At 58.2% G+C, this 16,980-nt stretch overlaps 2 protein-coding genes across 5 annotated transcripts in view; one reads left to right on the top strand and one right to left on the bottom strand.

The window, feature by feature from the left end:
* Psd (pleckstrin and Sec7 domain containing) overlaps positions 1-3,394 on the top strand; it is a 14,778-nt gene extending 11,384 nt beyond the window's left edge. Inside the window, exons 12-17 of the mRNA XM_023715593.1 lie at positions 1,398-1,588; positions 1,662-1,732; positions 1,838-1,995; positions 2,127-2,271; positions 2,432-2,575; positions 2,929-3,394. Coding sequence (XP_023571361.1) covers positions 1,398-1,588; positions 1,662-1,732; positions 1,838-1,995; positions 2,127-2,271; positions 2,432-2,575; positions 2,929-3,159 — 940 coding nt within the window. The 3' untranslated portion in view covers positions 3,160-3,394. The remainder of the gene's footprint in view (positions 1-1,397; positions 1,589-1,661; positions 1,733-1,837; positions 1,996-2,126; positions 2,272-2,431; positions 2,576-2,928) is intronic.
* A 386-nt stretch (positions 3,395-3,780) lies between these two features.
* Nfkb2 (nuclear factor kappa B subunit 2) lies at positions 3,781-10,591 on the bottom strand. 4 transcript variants are annotated; one of them, XM_023715615.1, is made up of 22 exons: positions 10,345-10,590; positions 9,251-9,337; positions 8,930-9,011; positions 8,788-8,828; positions 8,437-8,535; positions 8,206-8,357; positions 7,872-7,978; positions 7,626-7,784; positions 7,272-7,376; positions 7,087-7,172; positions 6,875-7,013; positions 6,622-6,750; positions 6,224-6,542; positions 5,842-5,956; positions 5,543-5,756; positions 5,249-5,418; positions 5,069-5,171; positions 4,815-4,966; positions 4,645-4,714; positions 4,349-4,521; positions 4,117-4,228; positions 3,781-4,026 (listed from the first exon to the last, which is right to left on the bottom strand). In XM_023715615.1, exons 2-22 carry the CDS (start codon positions 9,269-9,271, stop codon positions 3,902-3,904), a joined length of 2,673 nt encoding a protein of 890 aa, XP_023571383.1. In that variant the 5' UTR covers positions 9,272-9,337; positions 10,345-10,590; the 3' UTR covers positions 3,781-3,901. The 4 variants fall into 4 exon arrangements, with proteins under 4 accessions (XP_023571383.1, XP_023571384.1, XP_023571385.1 ...); XM_023715616.1 differs by lacking the exon at positions 10,345-10,590 and adding an exon at positions 9,956-10,254; XM_023715617.1 differs by lacking the exon at positions 6,622-6,750 and having other exon boundaries at positions 10,345-10,591.
* Between the last annotated feature and the right edge of the window lie 6,389 nt (positions 10,592-16,980).

The raw sequence follows: 16,980 nt of genomic DNA, 5'->3' as shown, positions 1-16,980 counted from the left end.
GGGCCCTAGGTTGGGGGGGTGCGGGTGCAGAGGCGCCCTCACTTCAGTGGGCCATGTGAGTCCTGGGACCCTAGGTTGGGGTGCGAGCTGCGAAGGCTCCCTCACTTCAGTGGGCTGTGTGAGTCCTGGGGCCCTAGGTTGGGGGGGGTGCGAGTGCAGAGGCGCCCTCACTTCCTTCTTTGGACACACAGGCCTGGAAGCAGGTCTGTCTTGCCTCTAGCCCGGCTGTTATGACAAGTGAGCTCGCACGGGAGGAAGGTGCTGGCGAAAGGGCAGTTCCCTGGCAGCAGAGGGAAAGCAGGCATCTCTGGAGGGGTGCACACGCCAGCAGTGCAGGGACCCTCGAGTTTAGGGACCCTTGTGGCCCCCGGACAGACAAGCAGCCACAAGTAGAAATAGAGACTCAAAGTAACAGTGCAGTATGAGGGAGAAGGGCCAGCTTTGGTCATGGGTCCAGTCTGAGGTTAGAGCCTACTCACTAACATGGTCAGTGACTTAGGTTAGCAGGGAGCTCCCCAGTCCTGAGCAGAGACCAGGGAAGGCAGGCTCTCTTTCTCTCTCTCTCTGTCTCTCTCTGTCTCTCTCTGTCTCTCTCTGTCTCTCTGTCTCTCTCTCTCTCTCTCTCTCTCTCTCTTCTCTCTCTCTCTCTCTCTCTCCCTTCTTTCTTTCTTGAGACAGGGTCTCACATGCAGCTCAGGCTGGCCTTAAGCTCACTTTGTAGCCCAGGTTGGTCTTGAAATCACAACAATCCTGTCTCAGCCACCTGTGTGCTGGGGTCACAAATGTGCGCCTGTATACCCAGCCAGGGAAGGCTTTTTGGAGAACTGGGGCTTAGGTCTGGAAGGAGGGAAAGCATTTGGAGAGGTTAAAAAAAAAAAAAAAAAAAGGAAGGCATTTGGGAGACAAAGGTCTGTTTGAGATGAGTGTGGAATGAGGAGGCCACAGGAGGTTGGCCTGGCTGGAGTGAATGGTGGCCAACTGAGGAGGTGTAGCTTCCACGTGGGAGACAATAGGGAGCTACAGTAGGTTCTTGAGCGAGGGAGGGACAAATTAGAATCTGCTTACTTACCTGAGTATATCTGGCAGTGTTCACCCACATGCTGGGCTGGGGCTTTAGGAAGCCATCTCTTCCTTCTGCACCCATTTAGCCAACAAACTATGAGCAAAGCCTAGTGCAAAATGTGTTTGAAACAGCTGAGTCAAACGTCTGTCCTGGTAGAGAAGGGTGTGAGAGTTGGGGGGGGGGTGTGCAGAAACAGAAAGGGAATGATGGATATGGGGGGACGGGCGGGAGGGCGGAGCAGGAACTCTACTCTTGAGGAAGCCCTGCTCAGAGACCCCACCGAGCCAGGGCTGGGGCTTCCTGGTCAGCCCCTCTGCGGCCCTCACCCCTACAGAGACGAGGAGGAGCTGAGGCGCTCTCTGTCTGAATTGGCCGACCCTAACCCCAAGGTCATCAAGCGGGTCGGCGGGGGCAGTGGCAGCGGCTCCAGCCCTTTCCTGGACCTGACTCCCGAGCCTGGGGCCGCCGTATACAAGCACGGGTCCCTGGTGCGCAAGGTGCACGCAGACCCCGACTGCCGGAAGAGTACGTGCGCGGCGGGAACGGGCGGGTGGGGGTGGGCCTGCCGCGGCCCCCCTGACCTGCCTTTCCTTCCCAGCGCCTCGGGGCAAGCGGGGCTGGAAGAGCTTCCACGGCATCCTCAAGGGCATGGTGCTGTACCTGCAGAAGGTGCGGGGTGCCCTGCCGCGGGTGGGCCGCAGTGGCACGGGCGAGGGAGCAGTGATGTGGGGGGCCAGCTAGGCCGGGACCACAGTTGGGCCCACCCGCCCGCAGGAGGAGTACCAGCCCGGGAAGGCGCTGTCTGAGACGGAGCTCAAGAATGCCATCAGCATCCACCACGCCCTGGCCACCCGCGCCAGTGACTACAGCAAGCGGCCGCACGTCTTCTACCTGCGCACGGCCGACTGGCGCGTCTTCCTCTTCCAGGCTCCGTGAGCGTCCTGCTCCCCCTGCCGGGCCGCACCCAGGGACACCGGCCCCGCCCCCTCCTGTGCCATTGGGTTGCCTCTGCCCTCCTCTGGCTGCCTTCTGAGCCAGGGCCAGCCCTGTCTCGTCTCCGCAGGAGCCTGGAGCAGATGCAGTCGTGGATCACACGCATCAACGTGGTGGCCGCCATGCTCTCTGCACCCCCGTTTCCAGCGGCCGTCAGCTCCCAGAAGAAGTTCAGCCGCCCTCTGCTGCCCAGCGCTGCGACGCGCCTCTCCCAGGTAGCCCTGCTTCCCGGGTCTAGCGGGGTCACACCACTGGCTTGAAGACCACCGCATGGCCACAGCTGAGCAGGCCCAGGGCCAGCCGGAACCCAGCCAAGGCACCGGTGGGGAGCGCTGCATGACCACTGTGCCCCTGACTGTGCTCCCCGGCTGCCAGGAAGAGCAGGTGCGGACCCACGAGGCCAAGCTGAAGGCCATGGCCAGTGAGCTGCGTGAACACCGGGCCACGCAGCAGGGGAAGAAGGCCCGTGGCAAGGAGGCGGACGAGCAGCGGCAGAAGGAGGCCTACCTGGAGTTTGAGGTGAGCTCCCTGCCTGGCACCCGCGTCTGTCAGTGGGCTCTGGCTGGCCTCCGACAGCGTGGAAGAGTGGGTGACCTCAGGCAGGGTACTTTCCTGTGAATCTCGGTTTTCTCTGCTGGGAACAAGGTTGGCCTGCACCCAGCCCGGCCACACTGGGGTTTGGGAAGCAATGTCGGTAAAGTGCCAAGTTTCCCAGCTCTGGACATAGCTCCAGGGATGCTCACTAGCCCCGCCGTGGTAGTGCAGGAGCTCAGAGAGGGCTGTGGCCTGTTGGGGTTGTCAGCAGCGAAGGGCTTGTAGAGGTGAGGAGGCCTTGTTACATCTGGGCCCCACGTCCTTGCCCTCTGCCTTAGAAATCTCGCTACAGCACCTATGCAGCGCTGCTTCGGGTCAAGCTGAAGGCGGCCAGCGAGGAGCTGGATGCCATAGAAGCAGCACTGGCCCAGGCCGGGAACCCCGAGGATGACCGCCCTCTGCCTCCCTCCAGCCCTTCCCTGCAGCCTGATCCTACAGGGCAGCCTCGGGCCCAGCACCCTGGCTCAGCTTCACGGTCTGGAGCAGGCAGTGCACCCCGGAAGCCCTGAGCTGGGCGAGGCAGTATGGTGGGGGTGCCTGTGGATACCTGCATGGTGACAGGCCCTGCCTGAGCCCGGCCAGCCTCGGGCCACACAGAGGGCTCCCAGCAGGGCCCGACCGCGCCGGACGCGGGGTCCGGGGCAAGCGGGGCAGGTGCAGCTTCAGGAGCCTAGGGCGAGGCCCCCTGAGACCCCTTTTGTGATAATGTTTGCACTTTTTCCTACAGGGGGGCGGGGTGGGAGGGCCAAATGCCCAAAATTTTGATGCAGGTTTTTTTTTTTTTTTTGTGGGGGAAGGCCTGATGACATTTCTGCTTCCTGCTGGGACCATCCACCCCATACCAGCAACTCTGTCCTGGGGCCTGGCTCCGGCAGAGGCCAGGAGCTGGGCTGAGCTGGTTTCTGTTCTCCCCAGGGATCCCTGTCTGTTCCTGGAGGTGGGAGGGGTGTCATGCACAGGTCAGCAGCGGCCTGCTCCTCTCCCTCCCTGGGCCGTCCTTTGTACATTCTCTACCCCATTAAAACTGCTCTGAATTGCTGGCTGGGCTTCCTGCTCCTCTTCTTGATGCTTGGGGCCAGGATAGGGACAGGAGTCACACTGGGGGTGGCCAGAAGTTATCAAGGGTCCTCCTCTTTAAAAGAATCCTTTATTTGCCCCCAATGAGATGTGGGCAATGGGTGTTAAATAAAACTCAGAGGGGGTGAGGGTGCTGTACAGAGAGGTCCAGGAGGAGGGCTGAGGGGACACAGTTCAGTGCACCTGTGGTTGGGGGTGCCCATGGCAGAAGCCTCCGGGGGGCTCTGGGAGTGGGCCCAGTGTCTCTGCCTCCTGCTCCACGGACTGGCTTCCATAGGCACTGTCTTCCTTCACTTCAGCTGAGGGGCACACGGAAGGCACAAGGAACATCAGGGCTGCTGGCCCCCAACCCTCTGGCCCGGGGCCACCTTCCCGGGTGCCTCGTGTACCTGTGCTGGGCAGTTTGTCTCGGGTCTCAGGACCTCTCAGCAGTCTCACCCCCTCATCTAGACCCATGTCAGATAGTGCGTCCAGCAGACCTGCCAGGTCCCCGCCAGCCAGCTGAGAAGAAGAAGAGGGAGGTTCAAGTAGGGGTTAGGGAGAGCGTTTGGGAGCCCAGGGACCCGGGAGGCGGCAGGCAGGTGGCTGGGGGCCGGGGTAGGACACGGCCATGGGCCCCACCTTGTAGCTGCGCAGGAGGCTGCCGCTGGGTGAGGGCGTCTTCCGGTATGTGTCCACCAGGCTGCGCAGCCCTAGCCGCTCAGCCAGCTCTGCCCAACTGCCCTGGGCTTCTGGTCCATCTAGCAGGTGCTCCAAGTTCTGCAGAGTCGTCTCACCCAGGGACAGCCCTGGTCCTGAGATTACACACAGATATGAGTTGCCTCTGGCTACTGGCTTGCTTCCTGGTGACCTTAGAGGCCACTGGGGTGGCAGAGAAGCCTCTGTAAGGAGGGGTCAGGGATCTGGGCAGACCTCACCTGCAGGGCTGGGTGGGGTGAGCGGGGGCTCCATGGAGTTCTGCGCTGCATTGAGCAGCAAGGTCTTCACCTGGAGAGGCAGCTTGATTATCTTCCGTGCCAGTCCTTAGACACACATGCTGGCCCCACCCCCAAAACCAGAAGGTGCCCCCGTGTCAGGCTGGCCTCACCTTAGTGCTTCGAGTGAGGTCAAGTGGCGTGTGGCCCCGGAAGCTGCCTCTGCTGTCCCTTTCAGGCCCCTCAGAGTCCGAGTCACTCCCCGAGGTGGGGGGTGAGGGCAGTGGGCACAGGGGCTCCTCGTTTTCTGCGTGGATATCAGCACCTGGGGCAGGGCAGTGGGGCCCATGTTAAGGCTGCAGTGGGGGCCTGGGCAGCACCCCTTTGCCCTAAATGCTGCCTAAATGCCTGTACAGATGAGACTGACCAGCCTTGAGGAGGAGGCGGGTGAGAGTCGGGGAGCCCAATCCAGCTGCCAGGTGGAGGGGTGTGTTTCCAGCAAAGGTTCGGGCATTCACGTTGGCATGCAGCTGTGGGGTGCAAGGCAGTGGTGATGCTAGCCTCCTTCCACACCCTGGCCCCAACCCTCCCCCATTCTCTTTCCTACCTTGGTGACCAGATGGGTGACCAAGCCCAGCTCCTCCATCTCTGTGGCTAGATGCAGGGCTGTTCGGCCACCCTGCCGCTCTGCCGCTTCCACTTCGGCGCCACTGTCCACCAGCAGGTCCAGGCACTCAGGGCTTCGGGCGCGAACTGCCAGGTGCACTGGGTAGAGCCCTAGGGGCAAAGGACACTCAGCCTACCACTGTGGCCCCATGCAGCCCTGATCCATCCACTTCTGCCCCTCAGGTCCAGGCACAGTGCCCTCCCCACACTGGGGTCCCGAGAGGTGGGCCCTTACCCTCAAAGTCCGGCATGTGCAATAGCTGGGGCATGGCTGGAGCCCCACTCTGCAGCAGTGCTCGCAGCAGATCTGGGGCCCCCACACCTGCCCGCAGCGCCAGGTGCACAGCTGAGTCTCCATGCCGGTCCAAGCGAGCTGGGTCGGCCCCCACCTGCAGCAAGAAGCTCACCACCCGGGTCTGTCCCGTGATCACCGCCAGGTGCAGGGGCGTCTGAGGAGGGAGTGAGGTGAGCTCTCCACACCCCAGCTCAGATTCACTTGTCTGCCATCCCCTCCCCCTGGGGTGTGCCCCTCACCTGGTGCAGGTGGTTGGTGAGGTTGGCTACCTCGAGATGCTGCGCATGGTAGATAATGTGCGCCATCTGCTCAATGACTGCGGTCTGCCCGTGGATGATGGCCAGATGCAGGGGTCTGGGTTGGGGAGGAGACCGGCCTTTCAGCCCAGCAGCTCGCACTATCTGCGGCCCTTGGAGCCCAAATTGTCTCCAGTGGCACCGCCGGGCCAGAGCCCTTCCCTGTGGCTTTGTGGGCGGATCGCTGCTAGCACCTTGCCCCTCTCCAGGCTGGCAAAGCCAACGTCCGGAGCGTAGAGACCCTGTGCTCGACTGAACCAGTAGACTGGCCTTGGGCCCGGGGCGCCCTCCTCCCGCCTATCGCTCGCGGGGCGGCCGGGCCTACGTGTCCCCGTTCTCGTCCCGCGCCGTCAGCAGGTGGCGCTGTCCCGCGAGTAGAGTGCGCAGATCGGCCGTGACGCCGTAGTCCAGCAGTGCACGCGCCTCGCGCCGCGCCAGGCCCAGCAGGCGCGCGCCGTAATCCCGCTCCGAGGGCGAGGGCGACGGTGCAGCAGGAGGCTCCTGCTGCTGGATCGCGGCCGCCCCGACGTCCCCGGCGTCTGCCATCTGCGCGCCGCCGCCGCCGGGGTAGCATCCCGTCGGGGCCGCGCCTGCCGCATAGGGGCTGTAGGCCAGGGAGGAGGGAAAGAAGCCAAGGCCGCCACCTGTGGGGGCAGGCTGTGCTCACAACGCTTCCTTCCCGGCGCCCCACCTCCTCCGTCCCCCGGGCCCAGCGCCCCTCACCTCCTCCGCCAGCTCCTCCGTAGCCCCCGGCTGAGCCCCCAGCGCCGCCGCCCATGTGAGAGCCACCCCCGAAGGTCTGGGACAAGGTGGGCAAGGCCTTTCTCCGCTTCCGCTGCACCTCCTCCTTGTCTGGGCGAGGGAGACGGGCTGTGAGAACCCTAATGCAGGGGTCCTGGCGCCGGGCTCGCCCCACCAGGCCGCAGCCTGCTTCTGGCACCTTCCAGAACCCAGCCCGGCCTCAGGCGCGGCGCACCTTCCACCAAAGGGTAGTAGGTGAACTGCTTCGAGTCTGAGACATCGCCTCCGCGCTTGCGCTTCAGCTGCAGGAACACTGTCACAGGCCGCTCGATCTTCATCTTGTGGTAGGGGGGTGTCCGGAACACGATGGCATACTGGGGGTTCACACGGGGCGTCAGGGAAGCCACTGCCTACCTCAGCGCCCTGCCTGGCGGGGCCCCTGAGTACCTGCTTGTGGACGTCCGTGGGAGAGAAGTCCCCAAAGGCCTGCCACCCATTCTCGTCATCCTCATAGAACCGAACTTCAATGTCATCTGTGGGGAAGCAGTAAAGGTTGCCACGTGCGTCCTGGAGCCTCCCTGGCCCTGGGACTTACCCCAGCACCCCGGCCCCAGCCTGGGCTCCAGCCTCACCTTTCTGCACCTTGTCACAAAGCAGGTAGACTTCATCTCCACCCCGCACTGAACCTGCTGTCTTGTCCATTCGAGAAATCTTCAGGTTGGAAGCCCCAGGAGACTCTGGAGTGGGAAAGAGCTTCGCTAAGATGATACAACGCCGTGGCTACGGGGATGGAGCCACCCAGGAGCGCCAGAACGCTAGTGTCCTCCTTTGCCAAGAACAGAAGCTACACTCCAGGGGAGAAATGACCTGCTAGGCGCCATGGCAGGTCACAGGGCAGGGCAGGGTCAAACCCAGGCTCAGCGTACCCCACAACTTGAGAGTTCCCCTCAAGCTCTCTCTGGCCCCCAGGGGGTCTGGATACTCACTGCTGTCGTGGATGGGCTGGGAGATAACTGGCTTCAGGGGCAGAGAGAAGGAGCCGTCGCTGGCCCGGAGGAAGGCCGAGAAGCGCAGCCGCACGATGCTGAGGTCCATCACCTTTTTGAGCTCCTTGGCCTCCTGCTCCAGCTCCCGCCGCTCGGCCTCTGGGCATCAAGCAGACAGTGAGCCCTGGGTGCCTCCTCCATCCAGTTCCTCCCTGTGCAGGTCCCTCCCGGCTCCTCTCTCAGTACCTGTCAGGCCCTGGGGCCTGGAGCGGAGCCGCTGCCTCTGAAGTTTCTGCATCATAATCTCCATCATGTTCTTCTTGGTCACATGCAGGACACCCAGGTTGTTAAACCTGAAAGGGGAGGAGTCTGAGCCTATCCCAGGCAGTCCTTTCCTCCTGAGGCTGCCTCCCTGCGGCCAGTCCTACTTCCTCAAGGAAGCTGCTCTAGGTCATTATACATGGCTCTGAGCTCCTGGGGCCCACCTGAGCCTGTGTCACCTGTGGAGCTCAAGAGCTGGGCCTAGAGCTAGCAAGTAATGAGGGGACATCCCAGTGGGGTCAGGGCTGGGGACACCTACTGCGCAGTCATGTCCTTGGGGCCCACAGACACAGCGCAGACCCCCAGCTCTGAGCACTGCTTGCCCACGAGGCTGTGGGCGTGAGCACGCGGCGGGTCACTGTGTGTCACCAAGTCCACCTCAATCTTGGCTGGTCCCTCGTAGTTACAGATCTGAGAGGAACAGGGGCTGTGAGTGGTGGCCCTGTCCATGCTGCCCCCTTGCCCACCCTCTGGTCCCATCCTGGCTCACCTTAACAGTGGGATAGGTCTTCCGGCCCTTCTCACTGGAGGCGCCCGGCAGGCCTCCATGGGAGGGACCTTCACAACCATACCGAAATCGGAAGCCTCGCTGAAGGACCAGGGTAGAGTGACATTGTGATCAGGTAAGACTGCCCAAGGCAGCCACACTATGGCCAGCAGGGTCCACAGTGACCAAAAGCATCTTCCCTGAACCACAGCCACCCCACTGTGATCAGCAGCAACCAGCCATCCACACTACAGTGGTCTTCTGGGTACAGACCCCTGGCCCCATGGCCACCAGCTGCAGCTATGTCTCCTGCCCCGCAAGCTGACACCGTGCCACACTGCCCCTTCAGCTTACCTGTTTAGGTTGCTCTACAATCACCAGGTAGGGGCCATCAGCTGGGGGACAGAGGAGCCTTGCTGAGGCAGGGCCTCAGACCAGAGGACATGAGCTCTCCCTCCACCCTCCAGGACAAGGGGAGCTTAGAGGACATACAGACCTGTCTCTAGGGCTGGCTCCTTGGGTTCCACAATGGAGGGGCTGAATTTGAAATCGTCATATTCAGTGAGGCCATCCAGGCCCTGATTTGGAGAGAGGTGCAGGTGGTGTCTGACCCTGAGTCCCAGAGCCCCCCAGCTCCGACCTGTCGGTGAGCGCTCCCCCCTTCCTTGGGCCCTAGGAAAGTTCCTTCAGGAAGGAGTTGGCACAGATGGACAAAGAGGCAGGCTTGAGACGGCTGAGAACATACAGGAGTGAGGGAGCGGACAGACAGACAGACATAGGGGCACCAGCCACCTTCAGGGCCGGCAGCATGACTCACTGGGTCGTAGCAACTGTCCATATCTCTGAGTTAGGCCCGGCTGTCGTGGCTTCGGCCCCGGTTCTACTTGAGTTTTAGGACACCGGCCTATAGTGAGGAGGAACGGCACGGGATGGGGACAGAGCAGGACAGGGGTGGGCAGGAGGGGGGGCGATGTGGGGGAGGGTCCGATCTCCTCCAGCCGCCAGTCCGGGTGTGGCGAGTGAGATCCGGCGAAGCTGGGCCGGGTTGGGGAAGGGGCAGAAAGTTAGAGCAGTTTAGGAAAGTCCCGAAAATACCAGGGGGGCGGGGCTGGAGGGCGGGCCTGGAAGTGACGCTATCGGCCCCGCCCCCGCGGCGGGAGGGGCAGGGGTCTACGGCCTGTCTGGCAGGCAGAAGGCGGAGGGGCCGGGAGACCGAGGGTTTGGGGGACTGGGGGGCCGGAGCCCGGAGCCCGTGAGGTCCCCCGGCAGGAGGGACGAGACGGGCACCCTGGACATGTCTTGTGCCACCCGGGCAGCTCAGAGTCCGGGACCGGGCCGCTGCTCGCACTCCACCAGCCTGGAGCAACCATGGGATTTTCTGCCAAGAGGGAGGCCACGGCTGATTCACCTCCGGGGCTTTTGGGGGGACATTCCTGCCATCGGAAAGCCGCCTCTTCGAACGGTCCGGTCCGTAGGCGGTGTGTGGGGGGCGCTTCCCAGTGGGGGGCCCGGGGTTCTGCACCTTAGGCCGGGGTGTGTGTTGTGGAGGCGTCTGCTGCTGAGGCCGGGTTCTTGGCTGCTGGACTTGCAAGCCGAACCTTGCACCTTGAGCGGAGGGGAGGTGGAACCTCCTGCCCCCAGCTTTGTGCAGTACTTTGAGCGTCCCTCACTGGCGTACAGGATTTCTTCCCTGTTGCTCAGCGAGGACGGGTTTCGGCCCCAGTACTCCCGCGCATGCTGTGTGTGCGTGGTGTCGTCATGCGTGTGCAAATAGGCGCGTCTAGAGGTGTAAGTTCGAAGCTCCTCGGTGCCCACAGCGTGTGCCTTCCGGTGCCCGTGCGTGCAGATGCACAGGTGAACACCTCTCTCTGCCAGGGCGCCTGCGCGACTCTTAAGGGCAGGTGTACTTACAGTTCGCGGGGTTTTACGAGGGCGTGGATGTGTGACCCTGTTACGTGGCCGTGAGTTGCTCTTGGGGAGTGCGCCTCCGCTGCTGCCCAGCTCGGCGCTTGGACCCACACAGGGCGTGGTCTGCCCCTCGTGGCGGCCACCCAAGGGCCGGAGCCAGCCTCTCTCCGTGGCGGCGGCTTGGTTCCGGCTTCTTCCCGCCGGATCCGCCGCGGACGCAAAGCTACAGTTCGCCAGTTGCCCGGGCTCGGGTGGGGAAAGCCCCTTTTCCGCCCCCGGGAGGGGGGAATTCCCGTGACGTTTCGCGCGTCACGCCCTGTGTCATTTTTCATTGGCTGAAAGTCTAACTCCGGACTCTCGCAGCCAACCAGGCGCGCCCCTCCGTGGGCGCGGCCCGCTGTCTGCCTCTCCTGGTCCTGCACTCCGTAAGCGCTCGCGCTGGGGGCCAGTCCTCCGCCGGACAGCGTACTAAGGCCGCTCCCAGCCCCAGAATCGCTCGGACTAGCACTGCCGGCGGGGCGTCCCCGCGGCTTCTTGCCCTCGATTTGCGCTTCGAGTCTGCTTGCCTCCGAAGTCGGAGAACCCCGGGGGAAGCCGGCCTGTCCCAGCCTGCGGCTCGCAGCCCCGAGTCGGGCCCCGCTGCTCGGAAAGGTTGCGGGAAGAGGAAGTTGCTCTTGCGGTCAGTCCTTAGGCGCCATCTGGCGGCCTTATGGGACCCCGGACCTTTCTGTTCGTCTCGGCTTCAGGAAGAGACCACCGTGGTCTAAAACTCTTTTTTTAAGTGTCAGGTCTATAATAAGCCAAGTTTTCAGGCTGACCTGAGTTTGGAATTCTTCCTGGGGGAGGGAGAGGTGTTTCCCTAGGAGACTCAGGCCTCGTTCATCTTCCTCAGAGGCCAGGAATGTTAGACTTGAAAAGGCATCCAAAATCTAAATAAAAGCTTCCCACATGACCCCTTGTCTCCCCAGCTTCCATTTGATTTTTTTTTTTTTTTTTTTTTTTTTTAGGAGAGGGCCTCATTCTATAGCCCAGGCTGTTGGGGAACTCCCGGTGATCGTCCTTCCTGACACTCGAGTGTGGGATTCCAGGCGTGCGCCACCACCTCAGGTGCCCCTTCTTATCTATGCAGTTACAGCTGCACTGGCACTAGAGAGAACTCGTAGGGCTCTTGATCTGGTCTCTGTCTATCCTTCCCTTTCTCTTACTCTTGGCAGCAAATATACAGTTAGTTTTGAGGTTTTGTTGTTGTTTATTTTTATTTTGTTTATCTATTTATTGTTTGCCTTTTTGAGACAGGGTCTCACTATGCAGTTCGAGCTGGCCTCGAGCTCATTTTGTAGCTTTTAGGGTGCGAACCACTCTTTACTCTCTCTGGAACTGAGCTTTGAATGCAGGACTTTTGCACTGAGCAATATTTCCAGTTGTTTTACTGTTTTACTTATTTCTTCTTCTTCTTCTTCTTCTTCTTCTTCTTCTTCGTCTTCGTCTTCGTCTTCGTCTTCTTCGTCTTCATTGTCGTCTTTGTCTTTTTGAGACAGGGTCTCACTATGCAGTTTAGGCTGTCTTGAGCTCACTTGGTAGCCCAGGCTGGTCTCGAACTTGCAGCGATCCTCCTGCCTCAGCCTCCCATGTGCTGGGATTACAGGCATGAGCCACCATGCCTGGCATCTTTCTTTCTTTCTTTCTTTCTTTCTTTCTTTCTTTCTTTCTTTCTTTCTTTCTTCTGTCAGCATCTCCCTATGCAGCTCAGGGTGAACATGAGCTCACTTGGTAGCCCAGGCTGGTCTTGAACTCTCAACAATCCTCCTGCCTCAGCCTCCGGAGAGCTGGGATTACAGGTGAGCACCACCATGCCTACTTACTACTTTTTTGAGACAGAGTCTCACTAAATTGCCCCAGCTGGGGCTGAACTTGCAGTGTTCCTGTCTCAGCGTACTGGAGTGTTGGTATTACAGGTGTGTGCCACTATGCCTGGCTGGACTTGAGCCATTGGGGCTGAGGATGTAGCTTAGTGGTACAGTGCTTGCCTAGCACGCACAAGGCTGTGAGTTCAATCCCCAGCAGCACGTACTGTTATGGATTGTATCTAGATGTTCCCCCAAAGCCTCATGCAGTCATGGGAAGAACTTTTTAAGAGGTGGTTGGATCCAGGGGGATCAGGCATGTGATACAGGGATTGATTCATGGTTTGATGCTAGGATTAAGGGTGTGAGTGCTACCCCAAAGGGCAAGTAGTCCGGATAAAATGTAAGAAAGAGGGCTGGTGTGCTCATTGCTGGTCACTTGCCTGCTGCCCTCTTTCTCCTCTGTGCTGCCCTCTGCCGTGTGTCACCATGCCTTAGAGCCAGCCTATGAACCAAAGCCTCCCACAAACTGAGCTGAAGAAACCTTTCCTCCTTTAACTTTGGTATTAGGTATTTTGTCCCATCAATGAGAAAAAGTGACTAATATGTGCATCCTGACACACAATCTGAGCTATAATTCATCTGAAGACTGAGACAAGTTCTTGCAGAAAGTCTCCGATGAAATACGGAGAACAGCACCTGCCCCACCAGCGCCGGCCCCTTGCAGGACATTTCGCCCAAGCCTACCAGTAGAATGGCAGTTTCCCTAACCTTTTTTATCTGGGCTTCACGATTTTTCAATCTAAGAATCATTTCTGACTCTGCCTAGGCCTGAAAATGTCTCCATTTATTTGCCAGCAAACAGGGAGGACCCAAGTTACAAGAGAAAATCCCTGCTTGCTGACAGAAGTCAGAGATGGATGTTGGTGGTCCTGGGTGCTACTGAAAAACATGAAGTAGGCCAGAGTACAGAGTGACACGTTTTCTGGCTAGCTTAGCGAGGGCCTCTTTGCCGAGGTGACATTTGAACAGTGACCTGAGAGCAGAGTGGGAGGGAGAGAGCTGTGTCGTATCCAGAGGAAGAGCATGCAGATGGAGCAGGGCTGTGTGAGCGTGTGTGCGCACAGCAGGCGGGGGGCGGGGAGTGGGGCAGAGCTGGAGCTTCGCATGTGTTCCCAACAAGATGGCGCTGTGGAATGAGGAAGGGCGGCAGCAGTCCTGCAGATGGTGGCTAGGAATTGGGTGGCAAGGGGAGAGGATGACGAGTGTTGCATCCTGGACAGACTCAGAGACAGATGCATCAGGCCTTGCTGAGTCTTGGATGTGGACTGTGGCAAAAGACAGGTGGCTTTCAGCATGAAACTTGGAAGAGAGCTGTCCCTTGATGGAGGGTGGGGGAAGGACCAGATTTGCAGGGGCACCCAGCGGTTCTGCTTTAACTGTTATGCTGGAGGCACCTCCGAATCGCGAAGAGTGGGTCGCTAAGTGTGGAGAGTCAGCTGTGTACAAGCTGGAAGTTGGGCACAGTGGCTGGCATCTGGGTCTGTACAAGGGGAGGTCAGCCAGTGCACACGTGCAGAGCAGTGACCAAGGATGGAAGGACGGAGCCCCGGGCACCCCAGCAGAGGAGGCAGCCCCAAGGGCAGCTGGCCATGTCGTGTGCACCCAGAGGCACAGCACTCTGGGAGGCTGAGGCAAAAGGGTTCCAGGTGTGAGCCCAACCTAGGAAATTTGATTTGGTATGAATGTATTTCAAAATTAGATAACAATAAAAAGCTGGGGATATAGCTCAGTGGCACAAGTGCCTGCCTGGCAAGTGCAAGGCCCTGAGCTTGATTCCCAGTACCAAAACCAAAAAAACAAAAGGCCAGGGTGTAGCTCAGTGAGGGCCCTGGGTTCAATCCAGAAAAAAAAAAAAAAAAAAAAAAAAAACTTAGGCATTATGGTGCACACCTGTTCCCCTAGCACTTGGGAAGCTGAGGCAGGGAAGATCACCATGATTTTAAGGCCAACCTTGGAGATATAGTAAGTTTAAGGCCAGCCTGAACCGCATATAGTGAGATCCTGTCTCAAAAAAAAAAAAAAAAAAAGGAAAAACGGTGAGATGGAGGAGAACCAAGAAAAAAAAAACCACGGCATTTCAGAAGCCAAGTGAAGGTGTGGAGGGATGACCATGAGCTTGCTCTTTTTTTGAGACAGTGTCTTGCGAAATGGTTCAATTACCCAGATTTTTCTGTATTTAGTACAGGGTCTATAGGGTCTTACTACACAGATCGGCCTCCTAGTGATCCTCCTGTCTACAGCCTTCCAAGAGCTGGGATTACAGGGGCGCATCACCACGCCCAGTCTCAATCGCCATCTCAGGGCACCCTGGGGCGGGGCCGGCACGGCAGGCCCGGAGACAGAGCTCCCAGCCCTTGCCTCAGCGTAGGCAGGCCCTTCAATTCGCTGAGCTATTTGGTCAGCCCTGAGCTTGCTCTTGAGTCCCAAGCCAAGGTGAAAGCCATGCTGGCCAGTCAAGCGGAAGACTCAATACTATTATGGACTACTGGACTCTTTTAGAATATTTTTGCTGAGTTAACACACCTATAATATTTAAATTACGGAACTAAACAAAAAGGGGATACAGATAAATGTCCATTTCGTATCTGTGTATTCAAAATGGTTAGGATAGATATACAGTTATATTCTCTTAGTGAATAGAGGGATTTGTTCTAATAGTGTTTGTAAATAGGATATCACGTCTGCATCTTGTACAGCAAATAACCACTAGGAAGAGAGTATGCAATGTGTTAATTATTAAAACTGTCCTACCAATTTGATTTGAAACTGTCTCACTATTTGTTTCTCAATAAAATTATGGAAAAAAAAAAAGAAAAAAAGCCATGCTGGGAGAACTGCCTGACTTAGCGCAGGTGTGGGGCATGGGGGCGTGTGCTCGGTGGCTTTTTCTGTAATTCCCCTTCCTCATCTCATCTGTGCTCAGTGAAGTCCCTTGTACTTGGCACCGGCATCTCCAGGATTCACGGGTTCCTATTCAGCTTAGCTCACAGGTGACCACCTGTTTCTTCAGCTGCTCAGCCTTCCATTTCTCATGAGAAGCTACAGAAAATCTGGTTCTGGAGGGCTTCTCTTGCCACGGCTTTTTTGTATGTGTGTGACAAAGTCTCACTGTGCAGTTCAGGCTGGGCTTGAGCTCACTAAGTAGCTTTGGCTGGTCTCAAGCTCAGAGACCCTTTTGCCTCAGCCTCACTAGTGCTGGGATCACAGTCCTGCACCACCATGCCCAGCTGGACTTTCTGAAATCTGCTCTCCTGGAGTTCTAGTGGAAGCCTCATTAAAGCAGCATTGCCCCAGATTTTGTCATTACCATATCACCAAGCCATTCTTCCTTGTTTTAATATTAAGGCCCAAGGGGCTGTGAGCACAGCGCAATGCTCACTGGTAGAGTGCCTGCCTAGCACATTCAAGGACCTGGCGTTTTCGTTTTGAGGCAGGGTCTTACTACATAGTTCAGGCTGGCCTCGAGCTCATGGGGATCCTCTTGCCTCAGCCTCTCAAGCGCTAGAATTGCAGGCACTGGGCAAGGGCCTGGATTTGACCCCCGGAATTGGAAAAGGAGGAGAAGGAGAAGAACTAGGAGGAGGAGAACTGAGGCCTGAGTGTTGCTTTTCCAACAGCTGCCTTTGCTGAAGGAGCTAACATTCAGCAGCCTGTGCTGGATATCCGCCACTATGTAACAGAAGCAGCTTCCCAGGGAGTGTCTGCTGCCCAGTGGGGAGTCCGTTTATAGCTGGTGTGCTTCCTTTTCTGTGAGGTGAAGTGAGGGACAAGGGAGTTGTCATTGTCCTTTGCTCATAGGATGGCCTTTGGCTTTGTGAGACAACCAGCATTCTGCCCCTCACAGAAACAGAAGTTTTAAAGGCATAGCTTGCAGCTCTTGGCCAGAGAACAGAGACTGCAGCTGGGCGAGGTCCTGCGGGCCCGCCGGCCCCGTAGCCAGGTTTCTCTGCTCTCACCTGTGAAGCCATGGCCCTCGGCATATCCCCAGGGCTGTGCTTGGGCAGCTTTGGTTAGTGTGGAAACAAGGCATGGTCTTGGCCCAGGCAAAGAAGAGAGACTGGCAGACGTTAGTATTTTCCACGGCAGGCAGTTCTCATTTCCTTTTTTTTTTTTTTTTTTTTTCTTTTTGGCGGCACCAGGGATTGAACCCAGGCCCTAGTGCTTGCCAGGCAAGTGCTTATTCTACTGAGCCATCTCCCTGGCCCCAGTTCTCATTTCTGAGCTGCCCTCTCCACACCTAAGTGAAGCACCTGCAAATCCAAACTTCTAGTGGGTGGAATGGTGAATTTTGCAAAATGATGTCATGCTGAGCTCCCTGCCCCTATGAGGGAGACCAGATGGTCACACCACAGGCCCTACTCTCTGTCCTGCAGAAGGGGTGAGCAGCACTATACAGCAAGCCAAGCTCAGCAGGCCAGGCATGGTGGTGCACAAGTGTTAGCCCAGCGACTGAGGAGGCTGAGGCAGGAGGAGTGCAAGTTCAAGGGTAGCCTGCGTAACTTAGCAAGACAGTGTCTAAAAATAACAAAAAGGGCTGGGGATGTAGCTCAGTAGAACACTTGCATAGCTTATGTGAGGCCCTGGGTACATTCCCTAGTCCCAAGCAAAAACAAAAACAACTGAATCCCACTCTGGCACCTATCCCTGTGGGCCCACAAAGCCTGAGTGGTGAGGGCAGGATGGAGTTTCTGCTCATGCCCACTGATGGGTAGATGGCATCAGTGGGGGCAGG

The sequence above is a fragment of the Octodon degus genome, unplaced genomic scaffold, assembly GCF_000260255.1.
Source record: "Octodon degus isolate 3935 unplaced genomic scaffold, OctDeg1.0 scaffold00042, whole genome shotgun sequence".
NCBI lineage: Eukaryota > Metazoa > Chordata > Mammalia > Rodentia > Octodontidae > Octodon > Octodon degus.
Note: the sequence above shows the minus strand (reverse complement) of the source record. Positions and strands in the feature narration are given on the sequence as shown.